Here is a 27,982-nt window from a genome sequence, read left to right on the forward strand (position 1 = left end):
TATTTTCACCCGGTAAGTACCATCTTCGTGAGGGGGTACAAAAGCTGGGAACGGCCAGCCTGGTAGAAGCCCACGATGGGCTCCTCCACGAACACAGATATCGGGGCAAGGCAGGCCGTGGAACCAAGTAAATTTATCATCGCGTAAAACCCCCCAAACCCTCCGTCCTTTTTTTCTCTCTACTCCACTCTCTCTCTCTCGCTCGGGATGCCCTGATCGGTTTCTTGATTGATCCGTCGCTTTCTGTTCTGCCTTTATCTCCAATTCCTCCTCTTCCTCCTCGATCATTCCCCTCTCGGATCGATTATCTTGGAGCCGTGAAGCGGCGCCGTGATAGGGGTGGGTGATCGATCTCCAGTTGTTTGATTCTTTCTCGCTTTTTTGCTTTGCTTTGCTTGGATCAAATAAGAAGAAGGGCGATCGATGGAGTCGGGCGGCGGGCTGGAACAGAGCCGTCCACTGACGGTGGAGGAGGAGGCCCTGAAGAGGAACACCGATTGCGTCTACTTTCTGGCGTCCCCATTGACATGCAAAAAGGTACATTTTCTTCTCTTCGTTTATCGTATTTGGTCATGTGAATTTAGGGTTTTGGCTTGCCACTTTCGATACAATTTTTTCCTGGATCTATATCGAATTTTTTTGATGATCTAGAATAGATTTAATTTCTTCTGAAGTCCATTGATTCTTTCGTTTCATTTAATTTCTTTTCTAATTGGAATCTTTTGCATTATGCTTGAGGGATGTCTATTTGTAGGTTGGTGGTGGAAAGTTAACAAGTGGTGGCGAAAAGTTAGGTTTCTGTGGTGCAAAATTGGTTCAAGTCGATACTTTGTTTAATTTAACTTAGAGTTTACTTTTGATATTATGACCTAGGTTCTCAGGGATTAACTTGAGTTGTCAGGATTATTTTTCTTTGATTTGGAAAATCCAGATGCCTGACTTGATGTTGGACTGATTAATTGGTTTAAATATTTTGTGATGATAATTAATTCTCTGGGTGATCTTACCATGGAGCGATCAATTATTCTGAGATTCTTGGAGTGCCTTGGTTTTGTAATCAGTGCTTACTTGAATGACTAATTGATTCTAGGGTCAGGTCTGCAAGGAAGAGTGCTCGTAGCCTTTTGGAAGAGAGTATTAGGGTTTTAAACATATTTCTGTATGTCTTCAAGAAAATTCAGCACACACCAAAAGATGAAAATATGTGGCTTCTTTTTGTTGATTAGGTCTTTAATACGACACCTTGTCTTAATTCAAGAAGCTAGTAGTGGGCGGTTTTAACATGGAGAGAGAGATCGTTGATTGCATACTGCTTTTTGTTCAGTTATTTAAAACCTTCCACGTACCCAATATGTAGAAAATCCCTACAATTTAAGCCGCACTGAATTTAGTGCTGTCTGAGTCTTGTTCTTGCATGAGTTATGTGTAATGGGCAGGTGATTTTTGTGTAACATAAGACAGAAGCTAAAACATTTTTATTGCTTTGAACTATCTTGGTTATACAGAAAGACCAAGGAGTAATCCCTTTATTATAATGTGAAAACTTTCATGTGCTGTTGCACGGCCACTGACCGTGCATGGTGATGGATTTTGGCAGTTGAATAGCCAATTGCCTTGCATGTTCCATGATTTAGTTGACTTCAATGGCTTGGTCATGTAGACTGTGATTGCATTAGAGATTATTTTTTAGCAGACAACGATAATTTGGAAATCTTCTTTTCAGATTTCCTCTATTTTTATCTTTTTCATGGAGATGTTTGCCAATAACTTTTATAACTTTTCCTGGGAATGGATGTTTGCTCAGTTGAGCAGAATGCAGCATTTGCTAAATGATTGGTTTTCTGAAGGATAAAAAAAACTTTACTTAACTCTTCTTGTTATGGCTTTCAATAAATGAAGAATCATACAGTGCTCAGTTTGAGGTACATATTGCAATTATGTTTGTGGCATACTCTAAAGAGAAGCTAAATCCATATACTTTTGATGGCTTAGTACTGGCTTTTCCTCTCTAAAGCATGGAGAGAATTAACATGCCATAAATCTTGGATTTTTTTAAATAAAAAATGTCTCTTGTTTGGTAAAATTCTCTACTTTAAACTCATATTTTTATTGATGGAAGCTGTCATTTTCAATCTGCTTATCATTTTGTTGTGTGTGTGTGTGAGGTAAAATGAGGAGATCAGCAATTTCCTGGCCTATTTAGTTGTTGAGGTGACTATGTGGAAGCAAAATTAAATATAAACTGCACACATTTTTGAAGAAATGTAGAAATTATTATTAAAAGAGGGATGTAAAGGATGGAACAAATGCTAAAGCTTCCACTCTCCATCTTAACATATTACAAAACATTATGCAAATTCATACACAAGGGACTGGTAATCTAAGATTAAATGAGAAACGAAATACCCAGGAGAGAATGCAGCCACAGCTACTAGATCTTTACCATTATCTTGCCGGTCTTCTTATTTTGTGACAAATTTCCTTCCAAATAAGGCGGCTCAGATTTATTAGATACTTATTCTCTCTACCCTCTCTAAAAGCAAGATGAACTTAATTTTTTGCTCTAATTTTTCTCTTTTAGTATTATTAGTTTTTATGTTAAACTTATCCCTCTTTTTTCATACAAAACTAGTTTCTCGCACCATTCTCTTGGATTTTGATGCAGTCTAGGTGGAAATTAACTATTGACAGTAAAGAAATATAGAAATGAAAATTGAATTTTTGATTAAAGTTAGCTTTAGAGAGCAATATTCTTTATTTCCTTCCAGAGGTTGACTATTAAGTACTATCAACCTTTGGATTAGGTTATTAAACCTCTGATGCTATGGTTGGTTTAGGGGAACAAATATAATGCTATTGTTCTCCAAGCATGGTTCTTACATATAATCTTATTTGCTATATAATGCAAACTCTTGGGGATTTAATTCCACCACCTCAAGCTCGACTACATCTCATGGTTTCCTTTCTTCTTTTCTTATTATTTCTTACATGTTTCCCTCGTTCACCGGACTCCACCATAGGGCTCAGTGGACAATGCAAATCCCATTTCTTTTTCTTCTGCTATGAGCTCCATAAACTCGTGCATTGATCAATGGCCAAAGGAACTCGTGCATGGATAAGTAGTAGGGGTGTATCTGTTCACTTGCATATGCATTGTAGGCGCTAGATTATTTTGATAGAAAGCTAACTGTAAAGTGGAGTTTCCTACACTTATTTGGATTTGAGAGAGTAGAGCGAAGCCGTTCATTTAGGAGACAAAAAATTTTAAGGAAGTAGATTGGATATTGCTTAGATGATTTTTATGCTGTGGGCCAATGAGCCCTCTCAACCCCAAATCCCCCTGTCAATGTGATCATGTAGCTTTTAATGTAACCCACATCACTGAAAGATGCTGTAAGTGATTTCATATAATGCTAAATAAAGAGTACTGGCTGCAATCTTTACCATTAGCTCCTAATGCATAGATAATCGCAGGCGAGTTCTGCTATTTCTTATATTTAACAAAATTGTAAAATCATTGCTAACCTTCTGTTCTTTTTAAAGTGGAAAAGAGAGAGGGTTGAAAATATGTCCAATTTTGCAGTGTATCTGGTCATTATCTTACACGATATCACTCTTGGACTTTCGCATTATAGATCTGATCATGATGTCCTGCATTTTGGTAGTCACTATTATATATTTGACCCTAATCCCTGATCCCCTAATCATATTACTTTTTGTGGCCTTTCTAGGTTCTAAAACATCCAAACTTTATCTTCTCTTCAAATCTCAAGAAGACACTGTTAATCTGTTTAGTAACTGATGTATCTAGTAATTTTTTTGATGTTTGTAAAGCCCGTAGATTGTGATCAGAACTAGTGATCACATGTTTGCCCTTTCTTTTCACTACTATTTCAAATTTCTCATACAATTTTCTGTCTTTCCTTGAAAGGGAATTGTTTCATCCCACAAACTTTCTGTCTAATAGATGGATACTTAAATGTTCAATTGTACTTGTACTTGATTGATCAAATTATTTGTTCTGCTATATGATGTCAGAGGGAATTCTATAGGGAGTGCATTGGTGAAGCATCACTGCTATGTGGTTGTCAATAATTTCATCTTTGTGGATTTTCGAACAATATTACTTCTTTTTTTTGCTGTTTCCTTCATGCTTAGTGTTTGGAATATTTTCATTCGACAGTAAAGCGGTTAAAGAACAGATGAAACAAATAAAGTAGTGTAAGGTCCTTGAGAGAGGCAGTGGCATGAGATCACTAAGTTCTAAAAATAATGTTAAATTAAATTTTAATTGGGAAATTCTAACTGGATATATTGGTCATTATCAATTTCTTTTACTAGTTACTTTTCTAATGCATAAATGAAAGATTTTTTGGTTACCTTCATGGCTGGAGAACTCATGCGAAAGAATTTTCCTCAATCCCTTGCTTTCTTTCATTCCAAAATAATAAACATTACTAACTTTCTGCTTGATTTATAGATCTACTCATGTGCCTTACAGTAGTTCCACTTGTATAAAATTTTAATTGTTACTCGACGCGATTCTTCTACTCTGCTTCATATCGTATGTTTTATGTTTTAACATGTGAAATATGATGTTTCAGTTGAAGATTGCATAATGTGGCCTCCAAACCTTCATAATTTGAATAAAGTATGGGTAAATTGTGCTATTGGTTGTTCTTTCAAATTTTATTAGGTTGGTGCTAGTCATGGAGCCCTTACTGTAGAGGGACCTTAGTGTGTTGTTTAGAATGGTATACATGCCATCCTTTTCAAACTCAGTTTTACTTTTGGTTTTGGTTTCTTGGACAGAGTTTTGGTTTCTGTAGTTTAAATGGTTTTGACAGTTTCATTCTGTGTTTGGAGTTTCTCAGAAAAGTCAAAAAAATTCAAAAAAGGAAATATAAGAAAATATATAAATCAAGCAATTTATTTTATATCATTTTATTATGTTTTAAGTTATTTAGGATCATAATTTATATAGTTTGGGTAAATTCAAGCTGAATTTAGAATTATAAAATGCACGCATATACACTAGATATAACATATGAGTATACTAATCTTTTGAGTAAAATGTCAGACATATTCAAACAAGCATAAATTAACAACACAAGTACACATGAGAATAAAATTGTACATAAATTGTTCTCCAAAATAATAAAAGCCCATAGACATACACATGCATCTTTAATTCTACATATTTTTTCTATTTGTAACTTAAATATACATTGAGTATCTCTTACCCACCACAACAACAAATGTTAGATAAAATAAGAAAGATTAGATTAATGAACAGCAGTTGAAAACTAAATATAAAAAGATACTTAGTAACTCTATTTTTAACAGTCTTGCTTGATGTGTCACAACTATAAAACTGTCTATCGATTGTCCATCTTTTGGATATATGATGCCAGCTCTAGGGGGTGCATCTCCACCCTCCAAGTTCCACTGCTGTATCTTGGATTCCACATTGTGCAGCACTATCGGGGATGATTTCCCTTTTCTACCACATCTGCATTGCATGTGTAGACTATAGAGATCTAATGCTTGATAAGCATACATAATTCTTGACTCCCTAGTTATGCAAAAATATAACCATTTTAACAACCCTACAACTAAGGTCGGTGGAACCATCCTGAATCAAGCGGTTCCGTCCGTTTTGAGCCGTACCGGTTGTTCATCGGTACGATTTTGGAAATGGAAACGAGATGCGTTGCCGAAGCTGGAGAAGGAGAAGGAAAAAGAGAGCGAGCAGGGGAGGGACGGAGAGGGAGAGGTGGCAGATGCTGGCGGAGGGCCGTGGTGGGCTGGCGGAGGCTGCAGGGGGCGATGCCGCGGCCGGTTCTCCTATTTCGAAAGAAACAGGGGTCCGACCACGGCTAAAAAATTTAGGAATTTGTAAGTGAAGTGGGCAAGCGATTTGCCGACTTCACTTTAAAAATTTCGAAATTTTTTTGCCACGACCGGACCTCTGTTTCGTTCGAAACAGGAGAACCGGCCACGGCCTCTGCCGCCCCCCTGCGGTCCTCCGCCGCCCTCCGCCGGTGTCCGCCAGCCTCTCCCTGTCCCCATTCTCTCTCTCTCTCTCTCTCTCTCTTTTTCTATCTCCCACGATATCGTGCTCTTGTCCGTATAGGCCCGACATGGTCCGTACCGACTCGAGCTGCTGGAAAACTGGTGCTTGGTACTGGTTCCTCCGACCTTGCCTACAACAATGCTTCCTTATGATAGAAGAACTTCCAACTTGCCAATAATGACTCTAGAACTTTAACTTAGACAATTTGACTTAGACTCCTAATCTACCTAAAATTTCAAGATATCAAAAATTTCCCCTTTCCTCACAAAGGATAACTAAAGACATCCCAAATAAATAAATTCATAATTCACTAGCATCCCATGTAAAAGTCTAAGGAAAATCTTTTCAAATCAAGATCATAATAATTTTAAAACTTTCTAGCCCAACCTAGACAAAAATTAGGTCCTTTAGATGATAGTCCTGAGCATATTAGGACTTGAAAACCCAATAATAAAATAATCCTAAAGATTAATATGAAAACTGTAGGAAAAACAGAAATGGAAACCTAAACTATGAAAATATCGACCATCTAGATCACTAATTCCATATTGAATCATTTCTTTTTTGTTGTGAGCTAGGACTGCAATATAGATGTGAGCTAGATTTTCCATATGTAATTGAGATGGGAATGTGGAGTGTGACGTAGTCTAAGCCTGTAGCGGTGCATCCTGACTGTGCATTTAGCCATCAAATTCACAATTCTGTAAGGTAAAAACCTACCATTTGACAAACTTTAGTCAGAGTTTTTCATGGAAACAACACTAAGATAGCCTTCTTTTTATACTTGGCTAAGAAGGTTATTGTAGAAAATTTATACAATTAGCATATTGACCAACTTAATATAACTTTGACTAGACTAGCTTGTCTGAGTATGATGCAAGCAAATTTTCTTGTCACGCGGGTATATTAATTTTATATCCATGTACTACCCTTACAAACTTCCATAAAAGATATTAGCTGCAAAATATAGAAGACTCTGAACACAATTTACTCTCTACGGGGCCTTATTTTACTCCTGGATAATGCACTTTTATATTGGACTACTACTTGGAAAAAAAATAATAAATCCCCCTTTAGAACATTGGGTAGTATCTTGAAAATGCAAAATTTTTACATCCACCATCTAGATAGGCTTGTTGGGCACACGCAGAGACATTCATCCGAATGGCTGATTTGCTGAGAGGAAGAAAAAAATTTACTCGGGCACATATGGAAAAAATATAATATTAATAAAATTATATTTTATATTAATATTTATGTTTGAAAATGTCAAAAGATAATATTTATTAAGGTGTGTTCCATATTCCTTGTAAAATTTGTTGGACGGTTGTTAAGCGCTAAACTATCTCGCGATGATAAGTCCATAAGGTCATGTGATTTCAGGTATTCTAATTATTATGACTTTTTTTATGTGTATAGTGATTGCCATTTTAAAATAAGAAACTTCTTATACCTGTCAGCCAGATAGGCCCACCGGGCACATGAAGTCTTGCGTCCAAGTTTCTGATTTGCCAATAGGAAGAAACAGGGATTAAAAATTTGCATAGAAATGGGAAAAATAGTGTTTATTAAGTTACATTTATACATGGTCTGTTGTGCTGGTACCGAATCTCGGACTAGTTGTCCGGTGGCACGGGTTGGTACGGGCTCGTGCCGTGTCGGGCCCGTACCGATATAGTAGAGGAGGTGGGGGAGAGGGCGAATAGGAAAGGGGAAAATAGAGGAGAGACGGAGGGAGAGAGGTGGGTGGCGGAGGCCGGCGACCCGGGCAGGAGGCGGAGGAAGGCTCCGCGGTCGGAAAACAGGCTGAATCCCCTATTTTGTTCGAAATAGGGATCCGACCCCTTCTTTAATTTTGCGATTTTTAAGTGAAGTTGGCAAATCAAGGGGCCTGACCTGTTTTTTAGCCGTGAAGACCGGAGGAGCGTCCTCCATACGGCTCGCTAGCCTCTGCCGACCAGCCTCCTCCTTCATCTCTTTCTTTCTCTCTCTCTCTCACGCTCGCTCTCTTTTTCTCACTTTTCTTCTCCTCTCTCTTTGGCAACGGATTTCGTTTCTGTTACTGGAACCGTCCCGGTTCGCCGTTGGGATAGCTTGGTATGATCGGAACCGCTCGGTTCAGGACAATTTCACCGACATTGCATTTATATATAATTTTATAATTGAAAATATCAAAGATAACATTCACTAAGGTGTTTCATCTTTCATGTAAAATCAATTATGTGCTTCTTTGTTGCTAAATTCAGTATACCCTATTAAATCTATGTTTGAATCTTTTGAAAACCATAAGCCTACATTGTTTGTTTCAATTAAATATCTATTTTTTTTTTTAACAGCAAGCGAGATTCTTTAAGATCAGACTGATATCTAGCACACATGTAAACACTAAACATGATATCAGGTCTGTTAGCAGTAAGGTAGAGAACTGATCCAACCATACCTCTGTATAGCTTTTGATCAACCTTCTTACCTGATTCATCTTTGTCCAATTTACATGAGGGGCTCATAGGTGTACCAAGTGGTTTGCTTGTCTCCATTTCAAAATTTTTGAGTATCTCTTTGATGTACTTTGCTTGGTTGATGAAGATTCCCTCTTTTAGTTGCTTGATATGGAGTCCGAGAAAAAAATTGAGTTCACCCATCATGCTAATCTCGAACCCTCCCTGCATTAGCTTAGCAAAGTTTTGACAAAGAGTATTGTTAGTAGCACCGAATATAATGTCATCTACATAAATTTGCACTATGAATAAGTCTTTATCTTTTCTTTTCAAAAACAATGTTGTATCTACATGTCCTCTAGTAAAATCATGTTCTAATAAAAACTTGCTAAGTCTCTCATACCAAGGCCTAGGGCTTGCTTTAAACTATAAAGTGCTTTGTTTGATTTGAAAACATGATCAGGATATGTATGACTTTCAAAATCTGGAGGTTATTCTACATAAACCTTCTCAGTTATATATCCATTTAAAAATGCACTTTTAACATCCATTTGAAATAATTTGAAATCCATAAAACATGCAAAAGCAAGTAGTAATCTAATTGCTTCAAGTCTAGTTACAGGTGCAAAAGTCTCATCAAAATCGATACCTTTTTCTTGATTATAACCTTTTGCAACTAGTCTAGCCTTGTTCCTTACTATAATGCCATTTTCATCCAATTTATTTTTAAATACTTATTTAGTTCCTATAATTGAATAATCTTTAGGTCTTTCAATTATAGTTCCAAATATTATTTCTTCTGAATTGATTTAATTTTTCTTGCATAGCAACCATCCAATTAGCGCCAATTTCAGCTTCTTCTATAGTTTTAGGTTCAATTTGAGAAACAAAAGCTAAATGATTACTCAAATTTCTGAGAGAAGCTCTAGTTCTTATCTGTTGCGATGGATCACCAATTATTAACTCTTTTGGGTGACATATGCATACCTCCAAGCCTTTGGTAGATCTTGATCTGCCCTTTCTTCATTGCTATCTCCATTTTCTTCAGGTTCCTTTGATTTTTCTTCATGGATGTTCACTCTTTCCATCTTATCTTCAAGAATACCTGTATCATCATCAGAAGCAACTTTCTTGCTAGAGGAAGTACTGTTAGATTCATCAAAAATAACATGAATATATTCTTTAACAAGAAGAGTTATCTTGTTGAAGACTCTATATGCCCTGCTAGATAAAGAGTATCCCAAAAAGATGCCTTCATCTGACTTGGCATCAAACTCACCAAGGTTATCGTTGCCATTATTATGAATGAAACATTTACATACAGCCAAAAACATGAAAATAACTTAAGTTTGGTTTTCTATCCTTCCAAAGCTCATAAGGTGTTTTCTTCAAGATTGGTCTCATCAAAGCTCTATTTAAGTTGTAACATGCTGTGTTAACAGCTTCAGCCCACAAGTACTTTGGGAGGTTGCTTTCACATAGCATGGTACGGGCCATTTCTTCTAATGTCCTTTTCTTTCTTTCTACTACCCTATTTTCTTGAGGTGTCCTAGGTACTGAAAAATTATGTTCAATTTTATTTTCATTACAAAAACTTTCAAAATATTGATTTTCAAATTTAGTATCATGGTCACTTCTAATTGAAATAACAATAGTATTTTTCTCATTTAAAACCTTTCTATAGAACTTTTTAAATAGGGAGAAGGCTTCATCTTTATGTGCCAAAAATAATATCCATGTGAACTTAGAAAAATCATCTACTATCACAAGGCCATATTTCTTTCCTCCTAAACTTGTGGTTCTTGTAGGTCCGAAGAGATCCATGTGAAGTAGTTCTAGTGGCCTAGTAGTTGAAAACATGTTTTTAGATTTGAAAGAATTTCTGGTTTGTTTTTCAAGTTGGCATGCATCACAAATTTTTTCTTTTTCAAAATTCAGTTTTGGCAATCCTTTTACTAAATCTCTTTTGATTAATTTAGATAAAAGATCCATGCTTGCATGACCTAATCTACGGTGCCAAAACCAACTAGCCTCATTAACTTTAGCATTGGTGGCAACTAAACAGAGGTTACTCGTGGAAAGATCATCTAGATCTATCATGTAAACATTGCCACGTCTTAGTCCCACAAATACAATGCTATTGTCAATAGGGTTAGTTACAATACAAAGTGATGATTTAAAAGAAACATTGTAACCCTTATCACATAATTGACTAATGCTAATAAGATTATTCTTTAAACCACTATCATACAATACATTATCTACAAAAGTAGGAGTAATTTGAATTTTACCAATACCAATTATATGACCTTGGCCATTATCACCAAAAATCACTACTCCTTCCTTTGCTTCAAGGGTGAAGAATTGCTCTTTGTCACCCGTTATGTGCCTTGAGCAGCCACTATCAAGATACCTGCTCCTTTTAGTTCTCTTGGCCGCAAAACACACCTACAAACACAAATCAAGTAGATTTAGGTACCCAAGTCTTCTTGGGTCCTTTTAGGTTAGTTAAGATGGTTCCTTTTGGAACCCAAATCTTTTTTTTACTTTCTTATTTTTAAGAGTTTTTCTGAAGTTACAAGTATATGATTTGTGTCTAGATTTTCCATAACAAAAACATGTTACTTCTTCAGATTTAGTTTCAGTTGCTTTGACAAAGAAGTTCTTAAGAAGTTTCTGTTTACTGTTTGGCCTATATTCTAATCCAGCTTTATTGAATAGCTCTTTGATTATTAAGTATCATTTGTAATTTTTCAGAGCTATAAGTGAACTTTTCTACTAGGCTTATATTTTTCAACTTCTTTGCTTAGTTTCTGATTTTTATTAATCAGTGAATCTTTGTCTTTAATCAAGCTTTCTTTTAACATTTGATTAGAGGTTTTCAGTTCAGAAATTTCTTTGGTTAAACTCTCTTTTTCTTTGGTTAATTTTTCTGTTTGATGCATAAGTGTTTGATTAGTTGATTTAAGTTCTTTGTTCTTCAATCCAAGTTTTCTACAATCATCCATTAATTCACTAAAAGCATCATATAATTCATCAAAAGTAAAATTTAAAGGAATTTGAGAGGATACTTCACTACCATCTGCCATTAAGCAGATATCTGCATTTTCTTGGGGTTCTTCCTCTGATGAAAACTCCTCACTGTCGCTCCACGTTGTGACAAAAGCCTTCTTCCTTGACATTTTCTTCAATTGGGGGCAATCCATTCTAAAATGTCTAGGTTTTCTGCACTCATAGCAGATTTTCGGTTCCTTTTTCTTTTCCTTTTCTCTCTCTATCTTTTTCTGATTCTTTGGCAGCAAGCTTCTTCTTGAAGAATGGCTTCTTCTTCCTCATGAACTGCTTGAATTTCCTTATAAGAAGAGCCACATCATCATCTTTTTCTTCTTCATTGCTGTCCTCATATTCTTTTTGAGCGGTGGCCTTCAAGGCTATAACCTTCTTTCTTGGGGTCTCATCCTCACTGTGTTGCTTCATGGTTAGCTCGTATGTCATTAGGGATCCAAGAAGCTCTTCTAGTGGAAGCGTATTGAGGTCTTTTGCCTCTTCAATCGCTATCACCTTGGCTTCCAATGACCTTGGAAGGGACCTAAGAATTTTTTCTGACAAGATCAGTGTCAGCATATGATTTACCTAAACTTTTCAAACCATTAACAATTTCAGTAAATCTAGTAAACATAGCAGTGATGGATTCACTTGGTTCTATTTTAAACAATTCATACTTATGCACTAACATGTTAATTTTGGATTCCTTAACTTGATTGGTACCTTCATGGGTAACCTCAAGTCTATCCTATATTTTTTTTGATAGAAATGCAGGTTGAAATCTTATTAAATTCATTAGGATCTAATGCACAATATAAAACATTCAGTGCTTTGGCATTCAATTGTGCTAACTTTCTATCATTGTCATCCCAATTTCTTTCAGATTTGGGGACAACTACATTATCAACTATGTGTGTGGGAATGTGTGGTCCATTGATGATTATGCTCCAAATGTTATAATCAAGAGCTTGAATAAAAATTCTCATTCTAGCATTCCAATAGGTAAAATTTGTTCCATTGAACAAAGGAGGCCTATTGGTAGACTGTCCTTCAGCTAGAGAGGAGCCAAAGGGGGTTGCCATCAGATCTTTGGCTCTTTAACGGTTAGGTCAAAATCAAAAGACAAGAAATTATAGAGCACTTGCTCTGATACTACTTGTTACCCATAAGACAACCCAAGAGGGGGGGTGAATTGGGTTCTTTAAAACTTTTTAGCAGTTAATTTGTTTAACAATTGAAAGCTTTCTTGATTATTAAGTAAAGAGCTAATGCAGATAAAGCAAAGCTGAAAAGTAAGTAAAGAGAATGAACCACAATACAAATAGAAATTTTATAGTGGTTCAGAGCTAACTCTTCCTCCTATGTCCACTCCCCAAGCAGCACTTGGGAGTTTAATATAATCCTCAAATTATAGCGTGGTTGTTTTCTGAGTTCACAACCCAACTCGTTGTTTTACCGGGATCACAACGAACCCTGTTGGTTCACTGAATCACCAACTAAACCAAAACCCCAAGCCAACCTTGGCTTGTACAGTGTCCAATTCACAGGGTTGGACAATGCCTTAACTCCTTGATTCAATTCCCTGATTGAATCAAGTTATAAAGTATGAAAGAGATTGCATACAGTTTACAAGCTTCTCAAGATAATCAAATATAGCAATTATGAACTATAAAATAAGAGAAGCCTGAAAGAAGGCTGCTGAAGAACTTGGCTTCTTTCTCTTTTGATCCTCCTTAGATGGCTTGAATTGCTTGAGGATCACAAAGCTTGCAGATTGAGAAGAGCAAAGGAATCATTCTTTGAAAAACTTTTCTTCTCTCTTGACTTGGAATGTCACTTGATTGCACAAAGAAATGTTCTTCTTTTTAATGCACTTTAATGCTCATTAACCTCCTTTTTTTTAAAGAACAAACCACCTTCTTATAGTCCTTTTTCATGAAAAATAGCCGTTAGAAGGAAAAATAGAGCTGTTCAAATCCTTAAAAACTAGCCGTTGGAGGTGTTAGCAGACTTGGAGTCGACTCGGCTATTTTGGAAGACGGCTCGCCTGAGATAGGAGACGTCTCGCGCTTGTTGGGAGTCGGCTCGAGATCGGGCTCTTCAAAAATAACATTCTGTCATTCTCTGCGGGAGACGGCTACGTAAGTCGGGAGTCGACTCGCGCACTGTTCTTTCAAAAGTGTGTTTCTGCTTCTACTGTAGGAGACGGCTCGCGCATCGGGGAGTCGACTCGCACACTAGCATATTCAAACTGATTTCTGTCTTCTTGCTGGAGATTACTCGTCTCAGCAGGGAGTCGACTCGGGAGCGTGCCAAATGAACCTCTTAGTGCCAGAGATGTCTCGTGACCTGTGGGAGACGTCTCGTGGATAATCCATTTGCAAAATATGGTTCAACACTTCTCCCAAACCAACTCAAAACCTCTGAAACATTTCCTAGAAGAAGCCGGGACCCTGAACCCACTCTCCGGCTCAGGGCCCGATCTCCGCAATCGAATGACCTTGCGGGCCCTTCGAGTTCTGCTACCAGGCGCTGCGGCCGCCTGTTCCATTGTGGCCCCTCCTTGACCTCCTTCAGTCAGTGGGGGCAGCTCGGCCTCATGAAGGGGCTCGCCTTGCGTGACACCGAAGGAAGATGCGGCCCTCGGTTTCTTCGACCTCGGCTCAGGCCGAGCTCCATTCGAGGCGGCCGCCCGCTTATTATATTTGGCCATTAAAGTCTTGTTGCTGAAGATCATTCCTGCAATTTCTGACAGCAGGAATCCTAATGAAAATCAAGTATGAGGAGAAAAGAAAAAGAAAGAAAAATGACCGCGTCACCCTTACCCTTGGGATGCGCCGAGCTAAGGCCGACGTTTACCAAGGCCTCCTTGTTAAGCAGCTTGGAAAGCTTCAAAGTTTCTCCCAGCCCGAGCAACCTGTCCAGAATCTCCTGCTCGGACTGTGACAACTTGGGGGCTTTATTGTTCACCGTGGTCAGCGGCGAGCCCTAGGTTGGGTCGAACCCCCACGACCGCTCGGAAGTAAGGAAGAATTTATTCTTCCACCCATGAATGGAGGAAGGAGCACCTTGGAAGAGTATGCGGCTGACGCAGGATGGAGGTGGGATGGTTGCTGTGATACCAAACTGGCATAGTGGGAGATGGGTTGCAGAATTTCTCCCTCCTTTGGCAATGGTGGCTAGGGTTCTTTGTGGGTGGAAGGCTGCTACCAGCCGAGCTGGGGTCGACTCGAGATCTGGGGAGTCGGCTCTCGCAGAGTTTCTAGAGAACAAGCTTTCTGTCTTTCAGCTGGGGTCGACTCGAGTATCCTTGGAGTCGACTCGACTAGACTTGGAGTCGACTCGAAATCTCAAGAGTCGACTCTTTCAGAGAATCCAGAAGACTTGGAGTGGAGATTCTAAAGAAAACGAGGAGGGTTTGGGTGTGAGGAGTTGGCTGGATGCTGATGTGGCAATCTAAGAAGGCATGAGCAAAGGGAGGCTTGAATTAAGGAAGGGATAAGGATGAGTTGGTTGTGGGAGTCTCACCCAAACCAATCTCATCAACGCGTGAGAGGAAGAGGCGTCTCACCCCTTTTCTTCAGCCTAGTAGTGTCACACCGAAGAAGGGGAGAGTCTCTCTCACGTAGGCAAGGATTTCCTTTCAAAAACAACTCTCAAGAATTCTAATTTTTATTCTTCATACCTTCCTTTATATAGAAAGGGAGGTTGGAAGGACTACAACCAGAATTTAGTTGGACTCCTAACCACATGAGGACTTTTTTAAAATTTAAATCTCCTAATTGACCAATCAAACACCTTATCACCTAACTCTTGACACCCATGAATCCTTATCTTGAGCGTGTGGATTGGAACTCCACTAGGCACAACTCAACCACATGCCATGACTCCTTCCATGTGCATGGGATCAAGTCCAAATTTCCTAGAACTCTCTCCCATATGACATGTGACTAATCCTAATTAATCAAAGACCCATTCAACGCCTTGGCTCAATCTGATTAGGCATTGAAGACAGTAACCCATTGTGAATTAAATCATTTATTATATGGACTCAATCACACAACTTTGGACTTAATTTTCCTCACACACCTTGACCCAATGTTCCATGGCCTAAGGTATGAGGGTGATGCTCCTGCATCAATTCCTCCGGCTGGGAAAAGACTCGACTCTGTTGAGTTTTGCGACTGGTATAGCTCATAGAGATCCGGGTCCAGCCGTTGGACTTCCTCCATCTTCAACCATGAGCAATCTGAAATTGGTCTGCCCTTCCATTTAACCAAAAATTTCTGATATCCTCCTCAGCATGTGGACACGATCTGATCATCCAAGATGTCTTCAATTGTATCTTTTGGGGCTGATTGTCGTGGGAGTGTAGGTGGTACGGCTAGAGGTTCTTCAGCATAACCTTCGTAGAGCTGCAGGTCTTCAACGTTAAAGATTGGGCTAACCTGCAAATCTTCATGCAAATCAAGCACATATGCATTAGGTCCCAATCGTTTCAGCACCTTGAAAGGGCCGGCGCGACAAGGATGAAGCTTCTGAAAATTTCTACGGGAAAAACGATCAGCACTCAACCGTATCAGCACAAGATCTCCTTAAATTCCAAGGGACGCCCTTTCAAGTCTGCTTGCTGTTTATAAATCTCGGTGTTGGTGACCAAACGACGTTGAATTTCAGCATGGATGTTTTGTATGTGCCTACCAAAATCCTCACCACCTTCGCTGGTCCTCGTGTTGATGGGAAGTGGAATGAGATCAATGGGCTGCCGCGGCTTCAACTCAAGAACAATCTCGAAATGTGACAATCCTGTGGTCCAGTTGACATTGCTGTTGTAGGCAAACTCGACATGGGGCAAAATCAGATCCCATGACTTCACATGATCCCAGACTAAGCATTGAAGAAGATTTCTAAGACTGCGGTTGACCACCTCGGTCAGTCCATCGGTTTGGAGATGATAGGCGTTGGAGAAAGATAGACGTGTGCCAAGCTTCGTCCAAAGTGTCTTCCAAAAATAGCTAACGAACTTGACATCACGATCAGATACAATAGTCTTCGGTAGCCCCTGTAAGCGAACCACCTTTTTTAGGAACAAATCAGCAACTCGGGATGCATCATAAGTCTTTGCACATGGCACAAAATGAGCCATCTTGGAAAACTTGTCAACAATCACATAGATCAAATCGTGGCCTCGAACTGTCTTTGGCAAACCCAAGACGAAATCCATACTGAGATTTTCCCATGGTGAACTTGGCAAGGGCAGGGGAGAATAAAGACCGGCATTAGTCTTGGATCCTTTGGCAAGTTGGCAAGTGCGACACTGCTTGATGATTCGATTAACGTCCTTTCGTAATGTCGGCCAATAGAATTGATTTTCCACCATGCTGATAGTCTTATCACGGCCAAAATGTCCTGCAAGACCTCCACCATGAACCTTTCTAATGATGTGATCTCGAAGTGAAGACTTCAGGACGCATAGGCGAGTGCCATGAAAGAGAAAACCGTCATGCACTGAAAATTCTGGATGCTGCTGCCGGTCTCCTGCTGAAACCTCCGCAAATATGGACTGAAATTGGGCATTAGTAGGGTATAAAATTTTCAGATCATCAAACCCTATTACCTCAGTTTTCAGTAGAGTTAGAATATGTGACTTTCGGCTGAGAGCATCGGCAACACAGTTCTCTGCACCCGGCCTATGTTTCAGCACAAACGTAAACTGTTGCAGCACCTCTTCCCATCTAGCATGCCGTGCACTCAACTTCTTTTGGGAGTTGATGTGCTTCAGAGAGTCGTGGTCGGTGTACATGACGAACTCCCGGTGTAGGAGGTAGTGCCTCTAATGTTTTAGGGTCTGGACCACTGCGTAGAACTCAATGTCATATGTGGAGTACCGGCGCTTCGCGTCATTGGGCTTCTCACTGTAGAAGGCGATGGGATGACCTTCTTGGCTTAGAACTCCACCAATTTCGATGTGGGATGCGTCACAAGCAATCTTAAATACCTGATCAAAATCTGGAAGTCGAAGAATTGGGGCTTGTGCTAGGATTACCTTAATGTCTTCAAATGCTTTGGTGGCCGCCGGAGTCTAATGAAAGAAATCAGCCCGCATACAGTTTGTGATTGGGGCCATTCTGCTGCTGAAGTTCCTTATGAATTTTCGGTAGAAGGATGCCAGACCATAGAAGCTCCTCACTTTATGAATGTTGTGGGGTATAGGCCACTCTCGATAGCTTTAACCTTTTCTGGATTGGCAGAGACTCCATTGGCTGAAATTATGAAACCGAAGGGAACTTGTGGTTCGGCAAAGAAGCACTTCTTCAAGTTGACATAAAGCTTTTCTGATCTGAGGGTGTGAAGCACTTGGCGAAGATGTTGCTAGTGTTCCACACGGCTTTGATTGAAAATCAATATGTCATCAAAATAAACAACTACAAAGCGCCTAGTGTATGGTTTCAGCACTTGATTCATGACTCGCATGAAGGTGCTTGGCGCATTAGAGAGACCAAAAGGCATAACCATCCATTCAAAGAGTCCATCCTTGGTCTTGAACGCTGTTTTTCACTCGTCCCCATGTCTGATTCTAATCTGGTGGTAGCCGCTTCGAAGGTCTAACTTCGAGAAGATGATGGCTCCATGCAACAAATCCAGCATGTCGTCAAGCCGCGGGATCGGAAAACGGTACTTCAGTATAATCTTGTTGATTGCCCTACTGTCCACGCACATCCTCCATGAACCATCCTTCTTGGGAGTAAGTAGAGCCGGGACGGCACATGGGCTGAGGCTCTCTTGGATGAATCCCTTATCCAAAAGTTCTTGGACTTGGCGGTGAAGCTTTTCGTGTTCTTTAGGATTCAGCTGGTTTGCAGGAAGATTCCATAAGTTTGAACTGGGCACCAAATCTATGGCATGTTGGATATCCATCATCGGTGGAAGCTCCTTAGAAAGGTCCTCAAGGGTTACATCAGAAAAATCATCCAATATGGACTTGTAATCAGGAGGAACAACTTCTGAAATTTCAGCCCCAACTTTTCTAGATACTAGTGCATACATGACTCCAATCTCTCGGCTACAAGCTTCAAACTTTCTCATGGTTAAAATCCGTTGGATTATCAAATTTTCAGAGGTAAAATCAGTGATCCGAAGGGGCTTTAATCCATTTTTTTTGTTGGCACAATATAGAGAATAACAATTAGATCGACCGTCATACTCGACACTACGATCATAGAACCATGGTTTTCTTAGAAGAAGATGGCACGCCTTCATGGGCAGAACATCGCACCATACTTCATCTCGGAAGTCCTTACCAAGTGAAAAACTGATCAAGCATCTTTGTTTAATAGGTATGGAGGAATCTTCGATCCAACTTACCCGATACGGCTTTAGATGCGGTACCGATTTCAGATTCAGATTTTTTAGCACATCTTCGGATATGATATTCATGCAGCTTCCATTGTCGATAATAAGATTTAGAGATTTGTTGGCATGCTCGACGTGAGTGTGGAAGATATTGGTGCGCCTCCAATCTTCCTCTACGTTCTCTTGTTTACAACCCGTAAGAATCCGTCGCACGATGCACATGGGTAGATCCGAAGCTTCTAACTCCATTGCATGGGCTTCTTCCTCATGTTCTTCGCTCCCTTCATTTTCTTCATCAGCGGGCTGAGAGGAGGGAGGAACTTTAGAAGGCCCTATGATCTCGTCTTTCTCACATACCAACGCAAAACGTTGGTCTCGGGTGGGGCAAACGACTCAAAATGGCCTCGCCCGCCGCACTTATAGCATTCAACAGAGTTTTTTTCTTCCGGCGTAGGTTGTGGCATAGGTCCTTTACCCTTTTCATTGGTCCTTGTGGCACCTCTATCTTGATATGTACTTCGATTAACAGAAGTTTCAAATCTGAAAACAGGGTCGTTACCTCGAGAAAAAGGAACTCCTCGGTTGGTGCTGCATTCGGAAAACCGTCGTGCAACCGGTGCTTGCGCAGGGCGCCTTTGTCGCAGCTGTGATTCAACTCAAATGGCGAGTTGGTATGCCTCCTCTAGGCTGAAGATGCGCGTCGTCATCAACTTCCTTTTAATATCATCCCTTAGACCGGTTCGGTACCGAGTTAGGGACTGTCGCTCCGTCTCCGTGAGGTTGCTGGAGATCATCAACTCATGAAACCGGGCCGTATACTCCTCTACGGAAGAGCTTTCTTGATAATATTTCGGAAGTTCTTCGAAGAGTGTCTCCTCATAGTCGAGGGGAAGAAATTTTTTCTTCAGACGAAGTTTCATCTCCTCCCAATCATTGATAGGGGCTGTCGGAGTCAATGAAGCTTCTCTTCAACGCTATGCCACCATACACGTGCTTGGCACTTTAGCTTCATCTGTACGAATCGCACCTTGGTTTCATTGGACATGCTGAATTATTCAAAGTAATCTTCGAGGGACATCAGCCAATCCTGGAAGTGGGTTGGGTCCATGCTTCCACTGTAATCAGCAACTTTTACGCGAACCCGCTTCATGGCTTCGTCGGAATCATTGCGCTCCCGCTGATTTTGGTGAACATAGGGGTTCCTGAAATTATTCCCCATACAAGAAAATTTGAAGGTAGCATCCGCTGACCCCTAGGTGGTCTTTGGGGTGATAGATCCTTTGGGGAGAAAGCCTCAATGTTAGGTTCTCCGAACGGCACTTCTGGATTTTCAGGGTGTGCAGGAACGCCATGATCATCTTCAAGATTGTTTGGCTCGGGGAAGAGGTGATCCCAAACGGTGTCCACCTTTTGATTCAAGGTAGCCACTTGCTGGGTGAGTTAATGCACGGCTTCAGCAAGTTGTCTCTCCAGATTGTAGGGGCGTCTGCTGCGAGTACTCATGATGATCTTCACTCTGATACCAATTGACGCAGGACGGAGGTGGGATGGTTGCTCTGAGACCAAACTGGCGCAGTGGGAGATGGGTTGCAGAATTTCTCCCTCCTTTGGCAATGGTGGCTAGGGTTCTTTGTGGGTGGAAGGGAGGAGGATGGAGCCTTCAAAGGTACTTCTGCAAAATAGTCGTTTGCTGTCAGCCGAGCTGAGGTCGACTCGAACTGAGCTGGGGTTGACTCGACCAATGTTGGAGTCGACTCGAGATCTGGGGAGTCGTTTCTCGCAGAGTTTTCAGAGAACAAGCTTTCTGACTTTCAGCTGGGGTCGACTCGAGTATCCTTGGAGTCGACTCGAAATCTGGGGAGTCGACTCTTTCAGAGAATCCAGAAGACTTGGAGTGGAGATTTTAAAATAAACGAGGAGGATTTGGGCATGTGGAGTTGGCTGGATGCTGATGTGACAATCTAAAAAGGCGTGAGCAAAGGGAGGCTTGAATTAAGGAAGGGATAAGGATGAGTTGGTTGTGGGAGTCTCACCCAAACCAATCTCATCAAGGCGTGAGAGGAAGAGGCGTCTCACCCCTTTCCTTCAGCCTAGTGGCGTCACATCGAAGAAGGGGTGAGTCTCTCTCACGTAGGCAAGGATTTTCTTTCAAAAATAACACTCAAGAATTCTAATTTTTATTCTTCATATCTTCCTTTATGTAGAAAGGAAGGTTGGATAAGATAAGGACTACAACTAGAATTTAGTTGGACTCCTAACCACATGAGGACTTTTTTAAAATTTAAATCTCCTAATTGACCAATCAAACACCTTATCACCTAACTCTTGACACCCATAAATCCTTATCTTGGGCGTGTGAATTGGAACTCCACTAGGCACAACTCAACCACATGCCATGACTCCTTCCATGCGCATAGGATCGAGTCCAAATTTCCTAGAACTCTCTCCCATTTGACATGTGACCAATCCTAATTAATCAAAGACCCATTCAATGCCTTGGACTCAATCTGATTAGGCATTGAAAACACTAACCCATTGTGAATTAAATCACTTATTACATGGACTCAATCACACAACTTTGGGCTTAATTTTCCTCACACACCTTGACCCAATGTTCTATGGCCTAAGGTATAAGGGTGATGCTTCTGCATCAGCGGCCTTTCCGAAAAGAGAAGTATCACCACCCTTTGTCTGCAGGGCTAGCTTTTAACATAAAGCAAGCCAGGAAGACATTTAACGAAGTGGGGAGACCGTGAGCAAGGCAAAGGGAGAGGAAGCCGATGATCATTTTCCACGAATTCTGAGCGAGCTGCGCAGGAGCGAGGTGATAAGTCGTTAGAAGCTCGTTTACGAATTCATGAAGAGGGAAACTCAGCCCAGCTCGGAGAGTCTCCACATACACTCCGATCCGATCTTGAGGAGGATCGGTGACTCGAGCCCTAGGCCCCGGAAGTTCAAGAATAAACTCGCGCGGAAAGAAGAACCGGGCCCGAACCAGGTCCAGCTTCTCAGCCAAATTCGAGCTAATCTCACTAGGACCGTGATCCAGCCCGAGCTCGGCCTCCCCCACATCCGAAGAAGCCCGAGCTCGGGATGGACCCGTGCTGGGCTCAGGAGCTCTCACGGGTGAGGCCATTGCAATCAAGGACTTCGCCTCGCTTACAGAAAACCCAAAAAAAGAGAAGGCGAAGGAAAAGATGGAAAAGAGGAATAACCCTCCGAGCGATTGAGAAGGAAGAAGGCACCACCCAAGGCTTCATCGGAGAAGACAACTGGAAAAGGAGAATAATCGCCGAAAATCGAAGATAAAGGAAAGAAATCCGCTGCGAAACTCACCGAAAAACCTCAAGATGCTGATGATGGCGGCCGGAAAGAAGAAAAGTGAGAGCAATGGAGGTCATATAGGGGCCTTAGGGCCTCCCCAAGGCCTTATATAGCCTTCCTCAACAGCTCTGATCGGCCTGCCCAGGCGGCCGAGCAGCCAGATCATGCCACGTGGCCAATCCAGAAGCTTTCTCAGCAAATCTTTCTGGATCGCGGTGTTGAAGACAGAGGTCATCATAGTAGCTGCCTCGGGGGACGGGGCATTAATGATTGGCACCTCGCGTTCCATCAGGTAACGCCTCGAAAAAGAGGGCGCACACAATGCATTGAAGTGCCCCCTCAACCATTTCCACTTGGAATGACCTAGCAGCTTAAACCATCCAAGCTCGGCCTGAAGCCATTAGCTCCAATGATATGAGAGATGCACCCTACTCGGCATACACACCTTCATGAACATTTGTCTGTAGCGCAGGACGATCGACAACTCGGTTACTTCCTTCGCTCGAGCCAAAGAACGACTCGAACTCGGAAGTCAGGGGGCAAATGTTGGAAGGCAAAATGGATCGTCCTACCCCAGCGTGGAGCCACCCAGTTTCGGCCGAGCATACCTCATAGCCGAGCAAGCCAGATCTCGGTCCTGCTAAGAGCTAGGTCGACCTCGGACGTCGTCGAAGGCCGAGCCGACCTCGGCACAAGGCCGATTTTGTTTGAAGATGCGATCGGTGCCAACACCACGCCAATGATGCCCCGACTCGAGCTTAGGGCGTCCTGCAGTGTCGACCGTGAGCCTAAGAGGCTCCCTCGACCACAGGTACAATGACGCCCGAGCCAACCTCGGCACAAGGCCGAGTTGACCTCGCCAAGCACATGCCGCAGCCTCCAAGCTTGCCCAACCTCGCCCACGCCCGTACATGCGGCCGAATGTGCCAACTAAGGACCATGCCTTGCTGCCAAGAGCCATATCCTGCCACACTTGCCAACGTCATGCTGTGAGGACTTTCGCTTATGACGTGACGGGTCCTCAGAACAAATCTGGAAAGATATCTCCCGCATCCTCCACTCGCGAGATTGATCTCCATGATTCACGCCGCCTCCAGCTAATGGCTAGCCAATCACAAACTGGCCCGAGACTTCAGGTAACGGCCGAAACCCTCAGCCTATAAAAAGGGGTAGGAAAAGACCCTCGGTAAGCTTTCTAAAGCTTCTTCAAGCAATTATAAGCTTTTTCAAGTTATTTCAAGCCATTCTAAGCCATTAGAGGCAATTAAAAACACTTAGAAACCTCTTAAAAGGCCCGACTAACTTAGCCATCGGAGGGCCTTCGCTGGAATCTCTGGTCAAGGCTTTGTGCCTTCAGAGCGTAGGAGGTGGCTCGTTTTCTCCGTCGCGGCCGGCGTCTTCTCGGCTTCCTCCGGCGTGGTCACCCTCAGGCCAAATTTCAACCACAACAAGTTTAATTGGAGTTATTGTAATTCGAGCTCCGTGCAGACAAATGTAATTGAATTTTCACTTTACCTTTCCTGGTTTCTATACTAGTTGCTGCTGAGCTGCAAATTCCAACAACTCTTTTCTCCCCCCCCTCCTTAAGTGAGTTTTGACATAGAAGCTATTGAAATTCAGGTTACTTCATATTGTGCTATGTTGATTGTCTGCGATTAGGGGTATAAACTATCCAAATGGGAGGCTGCTCAGGCTTGGCTTGCTATATGAAAGGTTTAATGGAGTTCAAGCTGAGCTTAACAAAAGGTATTCAAGCTTGCATATGGGATGGAGCTGAGCTTGAACGAGCTTCTTACCAAGTTGAGGCGATCTCCTATTTATTTTTCCAAGTCTATAGGGCTGAAGCTTTAAGATCTGTCATGGCTCATTTCTTTGTTGAGCTGAGAACAAACAAAGCTTTGTCGCCTAGCCGATCCCAAGCTACTCATGAACAGTGGTTTGTTTGCAGCCTTAGAGATAGGATCGGGTTTGGGCTGGGTGGGTAGGGTTCGGTGTGTTGAGGTTGCCATGATTCAAGTCAGGTGGAGTCCAATTAGGTTTGCTGTTGTTACACTGGACATGAATAGGAGGGCTTGCTTTTGATGCTCATCTTCCTTTACAATGCTAAAGACAAAATGGAGAGGCTTGGAAAGCCTGGTTTCCGGCCGTAGTCTCTGCTAAAAATGAAATGACACTTGGTAATGGTCGTTTTTGTTAGACTTCTATCCTGGTGCTCGACCTACATTGGGAAATATTGCCCCTAGGGTTTGTTTACGACAATCTAAACTTACATGTGATCAAAAATGTTTTTATATTCAATTTTATTAACTACCTCTAGAAATAATTTGTAGTAATTCCTATTGACCATTCTTATTAGCTAAAAGGTTGTGCCCCTTGGAGCAGAAGAAATAAAGTAGAACTTCTTAAAAAAGGATTGTGTTCCTGGCACATACGGTTTTGTTTGGTTCTCTGTTACTTATCTTCTGTTAGTATGGGTTACTCCTATATTATGAGACATCTACCTGATCATTCAGATTTCATGTGCTGTAACTTCAGTCTTTGGAAAATATTCCTGTTTGAATTAGTAAATACTAAAGCATTTATGAGAATTTATTCTTTTTCTGTGCAACCAAGAATAACTAATTGAAGTGTAGTTACTATGTTGCCAACAGTATACGTGTGGTTTATTACTGATGGCCTGGCTTCTGTATGGAAATGTATTTACTTGAAATCCTTTTGCTGCTTCCACTAGTTCGCCGTAATATCTTCATTAGTTTCAAATACAGATTGCAATTCTAAGATTAGCATCTTCATAACTTTATTTCTTTAATCATCTTTTGTCCTAAAGAATTTCTCATATGCTCCTTTATTTTAATTATAATTGTAATTGTATAACAGATGTAAGGAGATGAACTACTTTCTGTCATAGTATTTCTCTTAGATATTGTGCTCGACTTTAAACATAACTAACATAGCGTTTTCCCATTCAGGGAACTGAGTGTGAATATCGCCACAGCGAGGGTGCCAGGGTTAACCCCAGAGATTGCTGGTACTGGTTAAATGGTAACTGCTTGAATCCAAAGTGCACGTTCCGGCATCCGGTGAGTCTCTCTTTGTTTTTTGATCTACAAGCATGCAACTTTGTATTATAATGATTGATTTCTTTGACAATCACATCTGTTGTCCTTTTATCTCATCCATGTGACATGATGGGAAATATCTTGCTCATCTTCTTGCATGAGTTTGCTTGAAATGAGCCTGGAATTAAATTGCTTATGGGTTCAGAAATCATCACATTTGGTCAAAAAAAAAAAAAAGAATACTCTTTCAATCATTGTACATTGATGCCGCATATTCCATAAATGCTGTTTAATATCTGGATGCTAATACTTTTTTCTTTTATTCAGCCGCTTGATGGTCTGCTTGGAATGCTGGGGACTACTTCAGAATTAGCACCACCTCCCTCACAAACTGTGGCATTAACACATGTTCCTGCAGCACATGGTCCTGCTGGTTTTAACTTAAATAAGCAAAATGTTCCTTGCTATTATTTTCAAAAGGGGCATTGCTTGAAAGGTGATAGATGCCCTTTCATGCATGGACCACAACAAAGAGATAATCCTGTTCCGCAGCAGTATTCATCTCCTCCTGATGCTGTGTCACCCCTCAAGAAAGAATCATGGTGTCTTAAGGAACGTACCTCTCAGCAAAGCATAAGTAAATCAGATTTTGACAAGCCAATTGAAGTGCCACTTGCCCCTGTTAAACCAGCTGGAAAATCTGAAAATGTACTCAATAATGGTTTTGCAATTAAGGAAACTGCGTCACCTTATCCATCAGAAGATGGGCTTCCCATGTTCCAGCAAAGCAATGTTCCTGTCGGCAGTGGTATTGCTCTGGGCTGGCCACGAAGTCGGCAGTCTCAGCCTATAGATGATTACCTCCAGAATGCTAGAGAAGCCGATGAGTTCTTGCGAGAGTCATCTCCTGGTTTTGACGTTCTTGTAAATAATATGGAAGACTCTGAATACTTCTGCGATGAAGGTGACTTTGAAAGAGTGCCTGTTCAAGATGCAAGGAATCTGAACCATGTCAGTGACTTCGATTATCACCATTCTGACTATGAGTCTGTTCCTAGTTTAGAGAGAGACCAGGATAATGGGGTGGGTGTGCATGACAGGCATGGACAATTAGATAATCACTATGGTCGGGAACAGCAAAGGACTTCCTCTGAGAGGATTCTAGAAAGAGCATCAATGCATGAAAAAAGAATGCTGCAGGGGCAGGAGAGCTCTCATGACATAGATGGGTCGGATTTGCGCCATCGGTTATTGAAGCAAAGAAAGCTAAATGGTTCGAAATCGATTTTCAGTCCTGATCATTGTGGCAAACTCTATCAGAGGCATAACTACTTTGTTGATAAGGAGAGGTACCGTGCTCATCATGCCTGCAGGGGTCCCCGACTTTTTCCCATGGAAAGCTCTGTAAACAGTCGTCTGCAAGGTAGAATAACTCTTCCTACCAGATCGTCAGCAGATCGGCCTATTGATCTGCAGTCAGAGGGAAACCGAGAAAAAGGAAGACACCAAGAAAGATCATCACCTGCGAGGCCTGTAAATTACAAGGGAAGGCACCACGATAAAATAAAGAGGCCTGTTGTCTCAGATGTGAGGAATCCTGTTGTTCAGCCCATCAGAAGAGAAGAAGTGGATCCTCTAAACTTCGCAGGTCCAAAAAGTCTTGCAGAGCTCAAAGGAGCAAAACTTTCAGAGAAGTTACAAGACCAGAAAAAAATCAAGATAGGGAAACCTTTGGGCCATCAAGAATCGGATGATTTTCTTTCATTCGGGGGTCCAAAGTCTCTGAGTGTCATTCTGAAGAGGAAAAGAGAGAATGCTTTTGGAAATGGTGCAAATTGCTGCAATGGGGATAAAAATACTGAGAGAGACAATGTAGGTGGGATTGGTTCTTCTATCTTGGTAGCAACAGAGAGAGAAGATGATTTTACTGCCAACTGCTGTAAAGAATCCAAGGTTGCAGGAGTTGATGAAGAGAAAGAAGTAGGTATCATCCCTATGGAAGGGGAAGAATTACCTAATGATGACCAAGCTTCAGCTGGAGGACATACACATGAAGTGGAAGATGGCATGATAGCGGGTGCTACAGATGATCAGGAGCTGGAAAATTATGGCCAGAGAGATGGAGAGTCTGACTATGAGGAAGTTGATGATGAGGAATTCAAACCAGAAGATCATGAGAACTCATACCAGGAGGATGAAGAGGATGATGAAGATGACTTTGCTAAGAAGGTTGGTGTCATGTTCTCTTGAAGAGTGTGTATTGGAGGTTCATTTCTTTGAGTGAATGAAGAGGCACCAGAGTCCAAAGATATCATCTTTGGATCTCTTGGAGAAGTGTAATGGCACCACAAGTGGTTGCCCTTTTTATTCTATCAGGCTGGTTGTTAGAATAGCTCCGGATGGAAAGCTAGGGTTGTTTGAAGGTTGACCATATGAGTTGTAATTTTTGTGGCCCTGTAGTTTTCTTAACGGGGTTCTTTGGGCACTTGAATTGTATTAGATGCCTAACAGATATTTATTTGCTCTACATTTTAACCAGATTTATAAGGTTATGAATCACCGTTAAAGGATTTGCTCCAGACTTTGGTTGAGTTTCATTCTGGTGTCTCAATGGTTCATTCTTTATGTTCTTTAAATGGAAAAACAGATATCAAAGTAGTGCAGCAAATGAGCTGACAACAAAAGCG

The 27,982-nt window shown here is 41.2% G+C and overlaps 1 protein-coding gene across 1 annotated transcript; it reads left to right on the plus strand.

Moving 5' to 3' along the window:
* Positions 1-24: 24 nt before the first annotated feature.
* Positions 25-27,892, plus strand: LOC103708771 (zinc finger CCCH domain-containing protein 32-like). Its single transcript, XM_008793843.4, has 3 exons — positions 25-537; positions 25,206-25,316; positions 25,623-27,892. Exons 1-3 carry the CDS (start codon positions 424-426, stop codon positions 27,543-27,545), a joined length of 2,148 nt encoding a protein of 715 aa, XP_008792065.2. The 5' UTR covers positions 25-423; the 3' UTR covers positions 27,546-27,892.
* Positions 27,893-27,982: the final 90 nt, after the last annotated feature.

The sequence above is a fragment of the Phoenix dactylifera genome, unplaced genomic scaffold, assembly GCF_009389715.1.
Source record: "Phoenix dactylifera cultivar Barhee BC4 unplaced genomic scaffold, palm_55x_up_171113_PBpolish2nd_filt_p 000654F, whole genome shotgun sequence".
NCBI classification, from domain to species: domain Eukaryota; kingdom Viridiplantae; phylum Streptophyta; class Magnoliopsida; order Arecales; family Arecaceae; genus Phoenix; species Phoenix dactylifera.

Excerpts from the sequence above, each read along its gene's own strand:
- LOC103708771 (XM_008793843.4), top strand. The coding sequence starts at position 424 with ATGGAGTCGGGCGGCGGGCTGGAACAGAGCCGTCCACTGACGGTGGAG. Across the intron at positions 538-25,205 it reads CCCCATTGACATGCAAAAAG|GGAACTGAGTGTGAATATCG; the intron begins GTACATTTTCTT and ends TTTCCCATTCAG. Across the intron at positions 25,317-25,622 it reads AGTGCACGTTCCGGCATCCG|CCGCTTGATGGTCTGCTTGG; the intron begins GTGAGTCTCTCT and ends TCTTTTATTCAG.